This window comes from Coccomyxa subellipsoidea (genome assembly GCF_000258705.1).
Source record: "Coccomyxa subellipsoidea C-169, whole genome shotgun sequence".
Lineage (NCBI taxonomy): Eukaryota > Viridiplantae > Chlorophyta > Trebouxiophyceae > Coccomyxaceae > Coccomyxa > Coccomyxa subellipsoidea.
Window position 1 is genome coordinate 1598020 of NW_005178036.1, and position 17116 is coordinate 1615135.

General features: G+C 52.0%; 4 protein-coding genes across 4 annotated transcripts; 3 read left to right on the forward strand and 1 right to left on the reverse strand.

Moving 5' to 3' along the window:
• The first annotated feature begins 630 nt into the window (after positions 1-630).
• Positions 631-964, forward strand: COCSUDRAFT_33153 (hypothetical protein). Its single transcript, XM_005648148.1, has one exon. The coding sequence runs from the start codon at positions 728-730 to the stop codon at positions 935-937; it is 210 nt and encodes a 69-aa protein (XP_005648205.1). The 5' UTR covers positions 631-727; the 3' UTR covers positions 938-964.
• A 1977-nt stretch (positions 965-2941) lies between these two features.
• On the forward strand, positions 2942-5088 carry COCSUDRAFT_63186 (hypothetical protein; the record flags this gene model as incomplete). Its single annotated transcript, XM_005648149.1, has 7 exons — positions 2942-3122; positions 3255-3330; positions 3843-3976; positions 4091-4302; positions 4445-4555; positions 4760-4846; positions 5023-5088. 7 exons carry the CDS (start codon positions 2942-2944, stop codon positions 5086-5088), a joined length of 867 nt encoding a protein of 288 aa, XP_005648206.1.
• Positions 5089-5934: 846 nt separating this feature from the next.
• Positions 5935-8731, reverse strand: COCSUDRAFT_36540 (photosystem Ii D1 C-terminal processing protease; the record flags this gene model as incomplete). The annotated part of the gene is made up of 8 exons (XM_005648150.1): positions 5935-6096; positions 6289-6450; positions 6773-6977; positions 7181-7443; positions 7573-7716; positions 8075-8293; positions 8425-8487; positions 8609-8731. The coding sequence occupies 8 exons, from the start codon at positions 8729-8731 to the stop codon at positions 5935-5937; spliced, it is 1341 nt and encodes a 446-aa protein (XP_005648207.1).
• Positions 8732-9506: 775 nt separating this feature from the next.
• Positions 9507-17055, forward strand: COCSUDRAFT_47385 (hypothetical protein; the record flags this gene model as incomplete). The annotated part of the gene is made up of 20 exons (XM_005648151.1): positions 9507-9588; positions 9968-10029; positions 10148-10162; positions 10252-10371; positions 10536-10688; positions 10858-11011; positions 11192-11315; positions 12030-12060; positions 12457-12598; positions 12721-12874; positions 12996-13260; positions 13542-13720; positions 13863-14053; positions 14289-14422; positions 14715-14795; positions 15325-15517; positions 15806-15965; positions 16144-16248; positions 16533-16716; positions 16951-17055. The coding sequence occupies exons 2-20, from the start codon at positions 9991-9993 to the stop codon at positions 17053-17055; spliced, it is 2529 nt and encodes an 842-aa protein (XP_005648208.1). The 5' UTR covers positions 9507-9588; positions 9968-9990.
• Between the last annotated feature and the right edge of the window lie 61 nt (positions 17056-17116).

The following is a 17116-nucleotide window of genomic DNA, read 5'->3' on the forward strand; positions in this document are numbered from 1 at the left end:
ATGGAGAGCACACCATTTAAGAGATCGGACAGAGCGTCGTTTTGGCATTCGACTGGCACAGGATCTGAAGCTGCAGGAATTTGCCCGAGGATGTCGCCCAGAAGGTCACTGCTGTCGCTAGCAAAATCTGCATGTTGGCCTCCCGGTTCATCATTACCGTGGCAAAGATGTACATGATTGTACAGAGTGTTGCGTGCATAGATTTTGTCGGAACCTGGAGGACATAATCTGCAGGTGAACCGTGCATATCCTTCGCCAATTCCCTGTACGGGCTCAGCAAAATCGGAAAATTTCCTTTTCATCGTGAAAATTACAGACAATATGCAATCTAAACACAGTATAAGGGATCAAGTGTGTCTATTCCAAGACGAGCTGGACTCCATTGAAACCCTTGCATCAATCCATTTAACCCCTCTCCAACGATGTAACCTGGGGGTAGTAAATGCTTAATAAGCCTTCAATTTAGCCCCTGGTGCATAATAATTATAATAATCCTTCCAACAAACGCAGAAATGTACACTACAAACTTTGGAGTCTCATTGGTGCAGCTCATGTGCAAGATCTTGAGGGTTTCCGCAGCTGCGGCCGCAGCGATGGCCCCGGCCGGGCCGGTGTCCCCTGGGCCTTTGTGACTTCACGAGCTTACATTCAATATCTCCAGAATCTTCCACGTACAGCAACATTATGTACAACTTAGGAAGGCAATATCTATGTAATAATGTGTCCAATGGCCATCGACATATATGTATCTATACAGTTGAAAGTCACAGGAGGACACTCTGCACATCTTGGACTATACAATGCACACTCTATTGCCAGAAACTTGCAGAAACACAGATGCAGAATGTACAACCGAAAGAATAGGGAATCAAATGTGCGCCATGCGGCACAGGCCTGGGTGCCGATCTATAGCAATGTACACTCTACACACCCATAGAAGAGGGACCTCATAGCTGTTCCTCGCTGTCAGATTCAGAGTTGCTCCAGAGCATCTCCCGACACCATCTACCAATCTGGTCTGATGTTGGCGTCCAATCAGAAATGTACACTTGTGTTGGTTCTTCCCCGGCACTTCCTCCATGTGGAGTATCGCTGCCATCAGCTCCAGTGCCGTTGTCCGGTAGCTCCACACCATTGTGGCCACCTGCATATTTAGAAGCAGTCATTCTTAGTCAGTCCAAAGGCATGTGACCACGGCGAGATTATACACAGCAATCCAAGAGGCAGTCACAGACAGAAGAGCACCGTCACAGACAGAAGAGCAGGAGGGTTGTGCGGCGCGCGGCAGGCAAAGCACACAAAGTCAGAAATGATAATCACACACAAGGGACTTAGCACCATTCGGAATTGCTGGTGCGGCGGCGGCAGTGCGTGGGCGCTTAGAGGGGTTGGAGTCGACAGTAGGCTCTGGCCTAGGAGCATACGCAGTCGTGACGGGTGTGTCCTGAGCTCTGCCCCGGCCAATCTGTACATCTGTTTGCTTGCGGCTGTCTTCAACAGCCCATGTGTCGGCACACACTGCCATTCGCTTTGTGCCCTTGTTCCCTGCACAGAAAAGATGTAAGGCATCTGTTTGAAGTTTCACGCATGTCCCCTGATGGTGGCAAGAGCTGATCTTGTATTTTTCCTCTTATGTCTTAAAAAACACTGAAATGGACAGTGTGTTGTTTGCACAGTGTGCTGAGCTAGAAGTGTTTAGGATGGTGGTACAAAAAACAGCAAAAAAATGCTCTTTTTTGTACTAGGTCCACGACGACCCATAAATTGACAATCCACCTGATCAGAAGCTCATATGAGCTCCAAAAGGTGTATTATTCCATATTCTTGGCCACGCATACGTGCCTGAGTCAATTTTGTGAGCCGCGGATGCCAGCAACGGAGCCTTGAAGGCGGGCGCGGCCGGCTGCACGACTGGGGGTGGAGCTTGCTGCACAGCTGCGGGATGCTCTATTGTAGGAGTTTCAGCGGCAGGGGGCATGGCCAGGACGCCGGTACGCACAGGACTTGCGGCAGCCATATATGCTGTATTCGGCGGCTGCACCTTTGCATGCGCGGCAGCCGGCTCGGCAGTAACGGTGGAAGGCGCTGTCGCCGCCGCTGCAATTGTCACCGCAGCTGCAGCGGTGGTCTGAGCTGACAATGTCCCTGCTGCAGCATACGCCATGTCAGCCGCTTGCAAGGCAAAGCAGGGTGGCGCACTTTCTGTGAGCAAGCATGCCCAGACTCCCCGAGGCGAAAATGCAGTTGCTGTATCATTCAGAGCATCATCAAGGGATCCTAAAATAAGAACATGAAAGGGTGGAGAGCAGAATCTCAGGAGCAATGATACGATTGAACAAGCGACCAGATGGCTTAGATCACGAGCAGTGGTATTCAGTGTTACCTTGATGCATTGCAGGCAGCTGCTCATGCTTGAGTTGCCAGCTAATATCTGCTTTGATCGTGGCTGAGATTCGCCAGAGTGCTCCTGGCTGCACTAGAGACGCAGCTACCATACTGATCTGGCAATCGATTTTTTGCACAACGTCAGGCTGAGACTTTGGAACATACATGCGTGCACTCAGGTCAGAGCACACTCGGCAGCTGATGTAAGAAGTCGTTTGAGGTCGATCGCATTTTCTCTCCAGCAAACTACAAAGGAGAAGAGGTCCTCCCGCTGTCCACGACACTCAGACGGCGGTTTGATATAAATCGACAGCTGAAAAATTCGACAGCCGAAACATCAACAAGTGATGCGGGACAAGTTAGCTGAATGATGGCTAATCCCAATAGATTTTCATTAGTTCTTGAGCCTGAAGGACTCCTGGGTGCCAGCAGCAGCAGATACTTAAAAGACAAGCCGCCACTGTGGCAGGATGTAGACCCAGACGAGAATGCAGCACAGTGCGATAAAGCGATCAGGGGTACGCTGAGGAAGTGGGTTCATCCCAGTGACGGAACGATGTATTTCAGTGTGCGCTTGGCCGGCTCCGAGATGTGGTGCAGTAAAGACCTGGGTTGGATCGTTGGCGCTCTCCAGAAAGAACACCAGCGTGCACTGGATCAGAGGAGGCTCGCAGACTACACTCGCGAGGGTGTTGAGGCAAAAGTGACGGTGAAGGTCGATTTCATACTTCCTCAAGGTACAGCTCTCCAGTTCAATTTGAGTCAAGAGTGGCTGCGGTACAAACATGTGAACGACTCCCGAAACTTTCAGGGGTTAACTTATGATCTTTGCCTCATTCATCTGTGGTGACACTGGCTATGTCGTTCAGGCGAGAAGAAGACCGTGACGGCAGCCACACCCTCCGTCGAGAACACTTCATACAGTCCGCCAGAGGCAACGATACGGTACAAGGGAGCTCACAAGAACCTCAAAGCGACTCCACCCGATGTGAATCCAGAGATAAAAAAAGTAAGGATCCTCTGTTTTCTCTCAGAATTGGATACTTCTTTGCCAAGAAGGACGCCTGTCTTGCTCTGTACGAAAGGCAACAGTATGCACCGCTGTAGCGCCAGTTGCCCTTTGCGAGTGCCGGGATCCTGTGATGTTTGGCGCAGGCTGTTTGCATGATCTGGCCTCGCGACGGAAACGACAGATTGCTCCTCACAAGCGACATTCTTTGGCCAAAGTCTATGAAGCGCAATCTGGTGCAAGCGACCATAGACTTCTGCCAGGTCATGTTGAACGAAAAGAGCAAAGGATTGCTTGTCAAACGTGCCGAGATCCATGACTTTGCTACCAGGTGTTCAGCACATCATGTTATTAGCTGTGAAAACTTGCTTGTGAATATTGACAGATGCGAATCCTTAGTAGTGATTTAGTCACGTTGAAGTGCTGATGGGGTGTGCTTGACTTGCAGGTTCATCCAGAAGTCCACAAGCAAGCAGGACTTAAACAAGGCCCACCAGGCCATATTGGACTCAACTCTTGCGCTGTACAACAGCAAATTCAGGGATGCGTACGACAGAGAAGAGGAGCCAGAGTACTGGCAGAGTACGTCCCCATGCGTCCAGCCTTTGAATCTACTTGCACGCACACCGTTGCTAGCCTACAAACTGTTCAGTGCATTATTCAAGTGACTTTGCAAGGACTGGTGTTCACATGCAGGGGTCAGCAAAGCTGTGCAGAAGCTCATGGCAAAAGGCAAGGTGCCTGCTGAAGCTTCACAGGTGGAGCAAGATGATGTCATCGACCTCTCCCTGCCAGGGCTCGACGACGAGGAGGGCGAGGACTCAGACCTCACACCTGAGCCGGCCGACAACGTGCTCCAGACACCTCACCAACAGAGACCGGGCATCACCGGCTCGGCACAGCAGCAGGTCAGTAACAATGGTTGGCAAACTTGTAGCTAGCAAATTGTGCTATGCAAGTCTAACGCTGATATCATGCGTTGATTCACAAATGATTTACAAAGTCTTCAATTTGTAGATGTCATTGAGGGCCCAGCTGGTCTTTGTCCAGGTGATGCTGGCGGCAATGGCTGAACCAGATCTTGCTACAAAGCCCCGCAAGGAGAAAAAGGCAAAGACCGCGGCCGCCGCCGCCGCGGCCAACGCAGACGCAGATGCAGAGGTGTGCGCACACCAAGGCTCACCAGGGCACACAGAGTCTTAATCAGGACTCATGCATGATGCACAATAATGCATCAATTGCAAATGAAGGTGTGAGACTTGTAGGCAAAGGCACCAGAGCTGCCTACACAGAGTAAAGGGGGGTTTTATCGAGGAGGCATGCATGAGAATAGTGCCAAACTTAAACTTTGCACGCGCAATGCAGATGGAGCCTGCCAAGGCTGAAGGCCCCAAGGCCCAGCCGGCAAGTAAGAAGCGCCGTCTGGTGAAAGCAAAGGAGTTGAATGGACAGGTACGCTCAGAACAGGTTTGCAAAATGACAGTCTTGTTTTCATGCCACAAGGATAATGTGCCGTGGATCTTTTGAAAGCCCAGGCTTGGCAACAGCATGCCCTGCAGATAATGTCAGCTTATTGCAATAGAAGGTGATGTGCATGTCAAGGTCTTGAAGCAGCAGCTGTCATGCAGGCACGGGCCACGCGAGCCAACACATCCTCACAGGCAGCTGCCGAGTCCAGCATTGCTGATGATTAAGGCACTGATGGAGAAGCGACTGAAACATCAGAGATTGTGTGATAGGTGTAGCCGCCCAGGTGGAAGGGGTGGTGTTGCAGACCCATAAGGGTAGCAAAATGGGTTGTGATGTGGCAGCATTATGTTTCAGCTAGAGATGCAGTCTTGCATGCATACAATTTGTTGTGTCATTACAATCATTCCATTACAGGATGTCTTGGGCTAGACTGCCATTCTTGTAATAACTTGCCCACCAATAACCCACCAATACCCCACCAGGAGCCTCCCAATAATCTCATTCAGAGTAGCCCTAACCTGCTCTCAAACAACCCCCAAAAAAATCCCCAAGAGATGCATTAACATGCCACTAACAAGACACCTTCAGGGCCATCATTCACATACTAAATGCCTATGAAGCTTCCACCATCACTGCATCAACAATGTACCAACTCTCTGCGAAGTGTATATAAAATGCCTACCATTGGCACCACCATCCCACAATTAAGAGCTCCACCAACTTCATCTGCCAACATTGGATACCAATTGTCTATCAAACACCCCTTAAAACCAGGTTTTGTCCATAGCAGGTTACTTAAGGCCACATTGGTGGACAGCTGGTGCCCACCAACCGCCTACCTGTCACCCACCAACTCAATGCACTTGGTGGCCAGTTGAGGGCAGTTGGTGGAAAATCTCGTCATACAGGGTGCACCCTGTATGACCATCCATCACTGCTCTAACCTCTAATCCTGCAAAATTCACATTGCATGTGAGCGCAGCGCATTCTCCAACGACCCCTTACCGCAGTATTTCTTAGAGAAACGCATCACTCAGCTGTCCGGGCCTGCAGCTGTATGAAGAGGTCGCCTATCTAGTGGAGACTACCAGGTCTGCAGCCACAGAGGCCTTGCTGCGTACTGGGCCGAACAGCTGCGGCGCATCCGCGCTCGCCACGAATTTGCAGAATCCCGGCCCGTCGGCCGGGGGCATTGTGTCCGGCCCGAGAGTCACATCAGGCTGGATCCCGACCTATACATCAATTTACAGAACACCGTGAAAGCCCATGCTTCACATGTCTCTTGAAGCACGCATGCTTTCCAAACACATGAACACATCACATACCAGAGCACACATGTGTCACGCCATCCCCCTGAAGCAAGCTTCTAGCATGCCTTCCGGACCGGCAAGGAGCATGAAAGCGCAGTAGCCGATTACTCGTACCTTGTTGATGTCTGTGCCGGCTGGTGTCTGGTAGCGCGCCACAGTGACGGCCACGCCAGAGCCGTCAGACAGTTCCACAATGGTCTGTATGAGCCCCTTGCCGAAGGTCCTCTCGCCCACGATGCGCGCTCTGCCGTTGTCCTTCAGAGCGCCCGCCAGTACCTGCATGGCATGTGCCGCCGCCATCATGCTGCATCGTCCTAAATAGGAAGCCTCCATGCTTGTGTGAAAGTGAACACCGAGGATGGTGGTTGGCAAGTTCACACAGATCTTGTCTGGATTCACTTGGGTGTGGTGCCTGATGATACACTCTTTACACACACAAGAATCCAGCTCGCCACTTGTCATGTAGAGATCTGCTGCAGGTGATTAAGTCACTATGACTGTAAGAGGCTCTTGGGCATTGTCAGCAACCCTTCCTTTTCAAACTTCTGACTCTCATTTGTTATCAGCACCACGCCAAACACGGGAAGCTTCTTCGCACCTCTGAAGCGGAGGCAGTGCCGCGGTTGACAAGGACGGACAGCGGTGAGGTGGCATCCAGCGCACCGCCGTCGGCTTCGTACGAGTCGCGCACCCCCTGGCTGTCCGCTATCAGCACAATCTCCCCCGAATCTAACCACATGCGTGCAACATCCACCCCCGCCGGAAACAAGCCCCCTCCGTTGTTCCTCACATCCAGCACAAATCTGCGCCAAAGAACATCATCATGACTCTGCTGCAGACGTATGTTCCAGTAGATGGACCAGATAAATTATATCGTGATCTGCAAAATTCACGTATGGCTATCAAACTGCGCAATGGAAGGTCAGAGGCTCCTGGCAGAGCATCTTCCTCCTCTTGATGTGAAGTGAAACATTCGGATGTCATCCACTATGGTCAGATGTCGTACCTGTCTGCGCCCTCGGATTTGAGCTTCTGAATAGCGTTGCGCGCATTCTCAGCAGTCTGCTTGCTGAAAGTGGCGACCCGGATGTAGCCCACTTTGCCGCTCCCGCTGCTCGAAGCTGCCGCCTCCCCAGCGCCATCACTGATCGTACTGCTGCTTGCCCCGCTGCAGAGCTGGGATGATACTGGATTGAAATTGATCTTTTCCCGCACCAGAGTCAATTGCTTTGTGGTGTCCTGTCCATGCTTCCTGACAGTCAGTGTCACCTGCACAAGAGATCCCTTCACTGAATCCAAAGAATGTGAAGCACAACAGCGTATACTGCTCTGCGACATTTGCATCAATGTGCGCTTTCTGGTCGTCTAAGCATGCTTGAGGTGCATTAGAGAGGTCACCTCGCTGCCTTCAGTGCCCTGCAGCAGGTCGCCAGCCTCATACAGGGACAGGCCCTGTGTTTGCCTGTCGTTAATGGCCACAACACCGTCCCGTGGCTCAATGCCTGCCCTCTCGGCCGGGCCGCCTGCCGAGGGCGTGATGACCTGCCCAGCATGCATGCCACATGTTGGGTTTTGCAATCAAATTGGTCAAAGGGGCACCTAATGTCATATAATGACGCGAAGACTCTGCTAGAATGGGTCAAATTACCAGTGTCCACAGGCTTGTGTAGCTGCCACCACACCCTTGCGCCTTTCATAATTTCCATCCTCATCGACATTGCGATAGTAGGGTCTGAGCAAGGTTGAATGAGACCCGCGATGATGGGGTGGCAGCTGCATGCTTCTGTCACGTTCAATTTCGATCAAAACGACATCATGATGCAGATGTGCACAGTGCATGCAATGCGCAGCAAAAGGAAAGCCTTTGATATTGACATGCATGCATGATTTGGGACTGTACCACTAGGCTGTTGCCGCTGCCGCTAGTCTTTGTGTCAAAGCCGACCTCCAGGCCGACGCCTGTAACGGACCCAGCAGTGCCGCGGCGCAGCGCAGCGTACTGCGTGGGCTCCAGGAAGCGCGTGAAGGGGTCGTCCAGAGTCGCCAGCGCCTTGCGGATGGCCGCGTAGGTCTCCTTCGTGCTGTTCATGGCCTCCTCCTTCATGTACCTTTCCCGGAGCTTCAGCACACCACACAAAAAGATGTGAGGTGGTGCTCAAACACTAAGCAATACAGTAATTAGGAAATCCAGTGCTCCATGGTGCTGCCTCACAGAGTGCATGCATCGCAGTGTGAGGAGGTCTGACTCACCCTGAACCAGCTCTGCCCATTGAAGCTCTTGTCTACATAGGCCCTGTCAACTGCCCTCCAAGCCTGTGATAGGACAGATAGGTCAGCAGCCAAGATGCTAAAGCGTCAACATGAAGGCATGTCATGACTAGAGCCATTGCATGCCCAGGAGGGCAGCATGGTGCTGCCTGCTTTGAAAACTTGCCTCCAGGAATAGGAGCTGCTCTGGCGTGACAGCATGCGCAGGGAGCGCATGTTCCCATGTTGAGAATGCAAAGGCTGCGGCGAGGCCTATGGAGGCTAAGCTCAGACCAGCCTGCAGACACATGGTCAGTGTCAATCTAGGAGTGGCTGAGTGTATAGACAACTTCCATGTATCCTATGATCCGAGCAGTCCGTAAACAATACAAGCGTCCATCGCCTTTTCATTAAGACAGCATTGTAGCCTATGCTTCGTATCTCACTTTTTTCAGCTTCTGACTGAGAATATTGCCGATGCCTCCTGAGCTGATCTGAGCTGTTGTGCACCTACATGAGTGCACAGCCATGACTTCTGCAATTTGTCCTCATCTTTTGGATCGTTTTGAAAATAGGATGCTGGATCTGTGAGAAAATTGTGCCTGACAGGGGACATGAAAGCTGAGGCTCCCGTACCTCCTAGCAGATCGTGATATCCTAGATCGTGCTTTAAACAGATCTCGCCATCGCAGGCGTGTGCAAAAACAAGGATTCATTGCTGGAGTCGAAATAGATCCATGCAGTTCTCCCCTCATCTTTGAAATGAAGGCTCAAACCGATGCCCAGCTCGGACCAGCTGTAGGTTAGGACCAGCCAGAAGATGCTGCGATCAAGTAACACATATTCTGTAGTTTCTATCTTCTTTATACAGATTTGGATCACGCTGTGAGGCTGGGACATTCAGCCCAAAGACAGCCACTGATCCTGCGATTTGGACGGATGAGCCTGTTCAGGCAGTGGTTACTAACTTTCCCGCTGGCTTCCCTCCCTCCAGCTGCAGCTGCCGTGAAGCTTCCAGCGCTGGGCGGCGTTGAGTATTAGGACGAGTGCGCACCTGGCAGAATTCCCAAACCAGATTCGGTACGATTCCATTCTGCTTATCGCAAACTCGACTCTTCTCGACTCTCCGACTTCCACATCAAGCGCCAACGCTCTCCTACCCGCAAGGTGTGCGAACGCTCTGCCGCTGCGCATCGGTGTCTTCAGTTGATCTTGTTCTGGTGACCACCAAGTAGATGGTCTCAAGGAAGCGCTTGGCTCTTCTCTTCCTTGAAGTCTGCTTGCGCACAATTCCAGTGTTTTGTTGGTCGGGCTCACCGTGTTGAGCAAGCGCGTTTGCAATATGGAGTCGGTAGTTGTACCCTGTCGCTACTGTTTCAAGTAGTGAAACCATTAGTGATGGAGCTTGGAATATGGAACAGTCGGATCACAGAAGCCATCGCTCGTAGCAACTTATGGCACAAGCCGCTCTCTGCGGGCGTGCGGCCTGAACGCGTTCTGATGGCAAGCAGTCAAAACCGGCTTTGACACTGCTGTGCTTGCGCAGGTTCCAACCAACAAACAGGAAAGATGACTTCCAACGTCGACCAGGCCAAGGGCTCTGTGAAGGTGTGCGCCGACAGACTTGCCTGAACGTGACACCGAGACAGTCCACATAGCAATATGTACTCGCCAGCGACTACATCCTGCTGACTTCTTTGACTGATTTCTATGTGTACGCCACCAGGATGCTACTTCCAAGGTGCAGGATGCTGCTGCCACCAATTACGACTTTGCAAGCGACTACATCCTGCTGACTTCTTTGACTGATTTCTATGTGTACGCCACCAGGATGCTACTTCCAAGGTGCAGGATGCTGCTGCCACCAATTACGACTTTGCAAAGAACAAGGCTGCAGACATTGCATCTGCTGCCTCTGACAAGGCCCAGGAGGCCAAGGGCGAAACCAAGGTGAGCGATATGCACAGTTTTATCCATGCATGCACATAGGATTCCATAGACATGAGGATATTTCTCCCATCATGCATTGCATGAAGAGCTGCTGCTGGGGGGTTCATGTCCATGCATAAAGGATATTGCTCTTGCTCGATATTGATGTCTTGTGCTGTCTGCAGAGCAACATGAAGGGTGCATCGAACACCGCCCAGGACAAGGCACACGATGCACACAAGGAGGGCAAGAGCATGCTGGAGACTGCACAGGACAAGGCCAGTGGCCTGCTGGGAACCACCCAGAGCAAGGCTGAGGATGCCAAGGACACTGCACAGGTGAGCTCAGTCATGGAGTGTTACAGCTGCTTGTCATGAAGGTCGACATGCATGCATGTGTGATAATTCTATCTTCTGCATTATGCATGTCGGGCATTTCTGCATGTCAGGCATTTTATGCATGTCAAGGACTTTCAACATGTCATCATATGTCGGGATGTTCCTGCAGGACAAGGCACATGAGGCGCACAAGGAGAGCAAGAGCTACTTTGAGAGCGCAAAGGACCAGGCCGGCAAGCTGCTCGGTCAGGCTGGAGACAAGGCAGATGAGGCCAAGGGCGAGGCCAAGGACAAGGCTGGTGAGGCGCACAAGGAGAGCAAGGGTGAGCCCTTTTAAACTATTCTGGCAGTGCCATGTACATCATCAAAAGAAAGATGTTTTTCAAATTTGAGCGGCTGCTTCATGTCCAGTTCTTTTAAAAAATGTGCTGACACAGCAGCAGAATGATTGTGCCTTGCGCGCTGGATGCATGAATCTGATGATTTCATTGCTTGGTATGCAGGCCTGCTGAACTCTGCCTACGACACTGTCAGCAACACAGCGTCCTCTGTTGTGTCTGGCAGTGCCAAGCTGGTGCAGAACACAGCCAACTACGTCGGCGACACTGCTGAGAAGTTCACAAAGAAGTGAAGCCCTTTCACTGGATGGTCAGCAAACGGATGAGGACCTAGTATGCATTCGTTCGTCGCTCAAAGCTTTAGGGTGATAATTCCAAGAATTTTTGTGGTTTCCACAGTTTCAATAGATTGTCTAGTATTTGTTTGGTGATAGGTGTGTGCTATTTTGCTGCTGTGCCTGAGCGACGGTTAATGCCAGCTCTGCTGATTTTGCAAGGAATTTGGCGGGTTAGAACGCTGGTCCCAGTTATTGAGATGTGTGGCTCTGAATCCTGCTGTGGAGTTCTTAGCACAGTTTGCTTTTCAAGCATCAAGCTGATTTAAAGGTGCAGGACTGAGATAGACACTTATGGCCTATCATTCAAATTCTGTACAGACGTGTAATTTATGCAATCTGCAAAAGGGCCCATGCTAGCGGGGTGTGCTTCACTGAAGAACAGTTGTGAGCTGCATGCACCTGCCAGTGGCAGTGCAGCCTCCACAATGAGATTATAATAATATGATAAGCCATCTGCATGTACCTGTTTCTTTAGCCCTGCATCCCTCCATTCGCAGTAGAAAAGCTTTGAGATTTGTACAGAACAACTTGCCATTCAATGCAGCGATACCATGGGCACCAGAGTCCGAGCATAGGCAACTCCGTCTGATCATTGGCCCAGCGTTGGCCAGCTCTCTCCGCAAGATCTTTGACAGAAGCTCTAAGTTTGTCCTTGATTGTTTAAGGTCAAAGGGTGCTCAGATGATATTTGCACTAGTAAGCTCTCGCACACGCAGTGCATTTGTGGCAGATCACATCCCTGGAACACGCTCGTCTGTGACCTCCGTCTGTGCTCTGCGAAACTCGACAAAAGCACGCGAGCATCGTAGTGTTAGGCAGGTAATATTGAATGTCAAATTCAGCATGACGCATCCCATGGAATGTCTATTTTACACTTGTGAAACATATAACTTCCTGGTATTTTGCCCAGATCGTTTGCGCCATCGACACTTCCAATGGCAAACACAACCAACACAATGGATGTACAATGGTAGGGAGCCTCTTTTAACGCATTTGACAGCTTTTTGAAGGGTAAGGGACCTTTGCTTTGTCCACTTGCCTGTACCAGAATGGTGAAATTACAGTACTTAAGCAATCTTGTGATTGCTACAGGTTTGGCTGAAGCATGATCTGCGTCTGGATGACCATCCTGGCTTCGTGCAAGCTGCAGATTCTGCGCAGTCTGTCATACCGTTCTTCTGCCTAGCGCCAGAGCTGTATGTACACCTGCTGCGCACGCCAAATGGCATTGAAGGTAGGACAGCATGCAGCCACATAAATGTCTTGACAAGCATTGTCCCAGGGCTGCCAATATGCATGCTGCGGTGGCATCCCAGTCTGCAATCCAGTCTGCATCACACAGTCTTTGCCAAGCAGGGTTGCTGGGAAGCCTGGCGGATGTGAGGCACAGCCTGCGAGGGCAAGGCAGTGATCTTGTGATCCGAGTCAGCCCCCTACAGGCCGCCTTTCAGGAGATCGTCCAGCACTGCAGCATCAATGAGATCATTGCAGAGGAGGAAGTTGAACACAGGTGTGCTGCCCTGGTTATCTCATCCCAGGGCACACTCACGCTTCATTTCAGAGCCAATGTCAACGATAAAATTTTGCCTCTAAATAAACATATGACATGGACAACATGCTCATGCATGCAGGTGGCTAACAGCCACATCAGATGTGAGCAGCAGCCTGCCAGCAGGCATGCAGTGGCGTTTCTGGAAGGCCAGCCTTTTTGAGGACGAGCCGTACACAGACAATTTCAGGGACTTTCAGCGGCTGCGGGGACGGCCCATCCCGCCCCTCAGCGCGCCACAGCGCTTGCCGGGGCTCCCGGCTGGCGTCCATGCTGGCGAGCTGCCCACCGCTGAGCAGCTGCTCGCGCAGCTGGCCCTTGCAGATTCCCTCACCCTCCATCCAGAGGTGTTGCACCTGCTGCTCTGTTTCGCGTCAGTCTTGGCAAGGACGTCATGGGCACCTACAGCTCTGGCCTCTTGGTGGCACTTGTTCTGCAAATTACTTCTACTTCCGTGATGTGCAGTGCTTCTGCCCTAATGGATGTCATTGAGCATTGTTGCCCATGACAAGAGCACCTTGCAACAGTGAAGGTGATTTAGTCAACAGACGTCCCAGCCAATTTGCACTCAGAAAGATGCTAGAAATATTAATGCTGTAAAAGGTAGCTAAGGGGAAGTCTTCTGCAGGTGCTGGAGGCAGCGCGAGGCATCGTGGAGCAGTGGCCGCCATCAGGGGCGCCAGTGTTGGCTCACCAGATTGCATGCGGAGGGGAGATCGTGGTTCTGCCAGCCCTGCAGAGCTACCTTGCATGCAGGAGACCAGCAGCTGAGCGGGCTTCAGCCAGTGAGCCTAGCACTTCCGGCAGGTGTTATGACATCCCCCTTTGAGTTAGCCAATGTGACAGCCCTTGTGGGAAATGTGTACAGCGCTAGCCAGACATCTGCTTCGATTGCATGGCAGAGTGACATGTGCCATCATTTCTGAGTTGACTGGGCACATGTGTGCAGGCTGCCAGTTGAGGGAGGCTTGAGAGAGATGTCAGTGACTGTGGACCGGTTTGAGACGCCAGCGATGCCGCTAGGGTCATTCCCCGCCATCTTCTCCCAGGCAGTGTCGCTTGGGACGCTCTCACGGAGACGCGCATATCATGAGGCCCTGCAAGCAATGGCCGATACATCACCATTCTCAAGATTCGTAGGTCAGTCGCTCGCTCAATCAAAAACCATGTCTTGCGCATCAAACATTACCTGCTACTTCAAGGGCTGGGTTGAGCAATAAAATTCTTCTGTTCGAAGTACTACATCTCCAGCATGTGTGACATGCAAAGGACGCATTTCATGCTGTTTCCATTCCTGTTTTAATGAGGTGGGCATGCCACTTGTGGTGCGACCATGGTACGTCGGCACTGATTCGTCATTTTCTGTGTGTTACAGGCGGGAGTGCGGCAGTGCCGGCGCGGGCAGCGATGGCGGCGGCAGAGACAGCGGACTTCCACTGGCACCTGGCCAGGGCAGACAGGGAACGCCGCCTGCAGGGCGGCGGGGCCCCTAGACACTGGCGGTGGCGGGTGCGCCCTGCAAGAAAATCTTTCAAGCCATGCATCTCTGCACTTGATACAGTTATATTTTTTTTTCTGGATTGACACGTGCGGCGAGTGAGGTGTCCTGTTTGCAAGATTCCGCTGGCATCCATTGCGGGCTACTCTGCACCGTGCACACGGTTGATGGGGTCTTACTTGTGCTTGGCGAGTCCAGCAAGGGGTAGGATGCCGGCAGACTGCACATGCAGCTTGTTTGCATACGCACGTGCCTCTGGCGGGAAAGCGTGTCTTCATGATGATAAGAGTAGTATTTTTGCAGGGTCACATGGTGGACTATGTGTCCCGCATGCCGGAGGAGGAGGGCGCGCATAAACGTGCGGATGCGCCTGCGCTGCTATTGGTGCATGGCTTTGGCGCGTTTGGCGAGCAGTGGCGCGGCCAGCTGGCGCCCCTAGCTGCAGCCGGCTACCAGGCATGTTCCTTAGCATTTTAAGCTAGACCCAATATTTTGCACAAGAGCCTCTCTGCCCTGCGACAGAGGTATATATGCGTGTCCTCTGACTGGCATCCAGCCCTGCTCAGCTGCTAGCCAAACAGCTTGCAACATCTCTTTGTCGGGCCCGACAGCTTGCATGAGTGATGCCGAGCCACATTAGCTACCCTCAGAGCCAGCCGAGCGATTCACAAGCATGCATGCCCGTCAGACCAAAGTGAGACTTTCCCCGGTCTGCGGCAAACCTTCCCCTCATTGACCGATGGCCTGTATCCTTTCTTTCCATGCCGCACCAGAGCCCCAATTTTTCTCAGACCCCACAAATAACATTAAATTTGGGCCACTCTTTCACTCGGAGTGCTCTACCTTTGTCACCATTTCTACCCTCATGCATAGCAGCGCAATGCAAGGCTAACTCTCTGTCTCCGCTGCGCAGGTGTATGCGCCAACGCTGCCGGGTTTCGGCCGCTCGGAGAAGCCGGCGCTTGCGTACTCACAGACGCTGTGGCTGGACTTTCTTCGCGAGTTTGTGACGGAGGTCGTTCGTCGGCCGGTCATCGTGGTCGGCAACTCCATCGGCGGCTTCCTCTCGGCTTCTCTCGCCGCCGCCTGCCCAGCCATCGTCAAAGGTGCCTCGCTGCCCGCTTGGAAAATGCTCTTTTTTCCTTCTTTTTTCCCCCTTACATAGCGTGTGTCCACAGATGCTGGCTTCAGTCAAGCGAACAAACAACCTCAGTTGCAGCGCATCCTTTTTGCAGGCCAATTTTGCCTGCATGATGTGTGCGCAAGCTTCCATCATTTCCCTTCCGATCCACTTGAGCAATTGAGTTCTGACAATCTTACCGCATTTAAATGAGATGAATGATACAGATGGCACCCTTGTCAGGAGTCAGTATTGAGGCGAGTGTGGGGTGCAGGCCTGGTGCTAGTGAACACTGCAGGGAAGATAGATCCGGCCTACACTCCCGAGGCGGCTGCGGAGGCGGCTATCGCCAGCAGCTCAACAGGGCCTCCGGCTCTGGTGGCAGACCTCATCAGCAGAGGGCTCTTCACATATCTGGAGCGCTCCATAGCAAAGTACTCCCCATTTGCGCCTGCTCTGTTCCATCTGGCTTCAGAGCTACGTTAGTTTGTCGATGATTTTGCGTGAAATGCTGCCCAAGGTGCTCTCACAAAAAGTTTTCTGCTCCCACATGTCAGCCATTAGCCATCCCTGGCATGCAGCTACTGTAAGTTGATGGTGCCTGCTTTGCAGGACACTTGTGAAGCTGTACCCGGTGGATGCAACAAATGCAGATGAGTGGCTGGCTGAGGAGATCTTCAGGGCAACCTGCGACCCTGGCGCTCTGGCAGTCTTCAGGTGACTTCACACTCTGAAATTCACAGGCTACCAAAGAACATTGCAATGGACACGAAGTGCTTGTCTACCGCAAGGCCTCCTTGGTGTGTCATGCGTCACCGTGTCACCTTGGATCATCTCATAGCAGAGTGACCGGCCAATGCTGCAGATCCATCTAGCAATCGTACCAACTGCTACATAGGACTTAGTCTGTATCTAGCCGGAAAGCAAGACTTGACAATGCTGGATTTGCAAAACCGGAGGTGCAAAACCAGCGACTGAGACAAGTGCACGCGGTGCTGCAGGAGTGTGTTCTATCTGCCCAAGCCGCTGCCGCTGAACCACCTGGTGAGAGACCTGTACAGGGGCCGGGCGCTTGTGCTGCAGGGCGCTAAAGACCCCCTGAATGATGCCAGGGGCCGAGCAAAAGCGCTGCAGGATTCCTGCCCCAATGTCACCGTCCACTTTCTGGATGCAGGGCACTGCCCGGTGAGGCTCTCTGCTCTGCCTACAACATACTGCAAACCCTACATGTGCATGATTCACATTACGCCATGCCTTTGATCAGCAAAGGCATTGATGCAAGAGGAGCATATATTAATTTTGTTCCACCTGATTTCCTCTTTAAGATATATACTACTGGATTGCAATACCAAGCTAAAATATTATGTGACGTGATCAGGATTGTACTTAACTCTAACGAGAGTGTCACTCCTTGTGCAGCATGATGAGGCGCCTGCAGAGTTCAACAAGGCTCTGTTGGTCTTTGTGGAAGAGGCGGTGCATGCACAGGCAGTGGCAGAGCACAAAGTAGCAGTAGCAGCATGATGTGCGTCGCCTTGTGCAACAGACCCTTTGGTGTGTGCGACCTACTCAGTGATTGAACTGC

What these genes read in the sequence shown, in the direction of transcription:
- COCSUDRAFT_33153 (XM_005648148.1), top strand. Translation starts at nt 728, where the DNA reads ATGGCCATCGACATATATGTATCTATACAGTTGAAAGTCACAGGAGGA.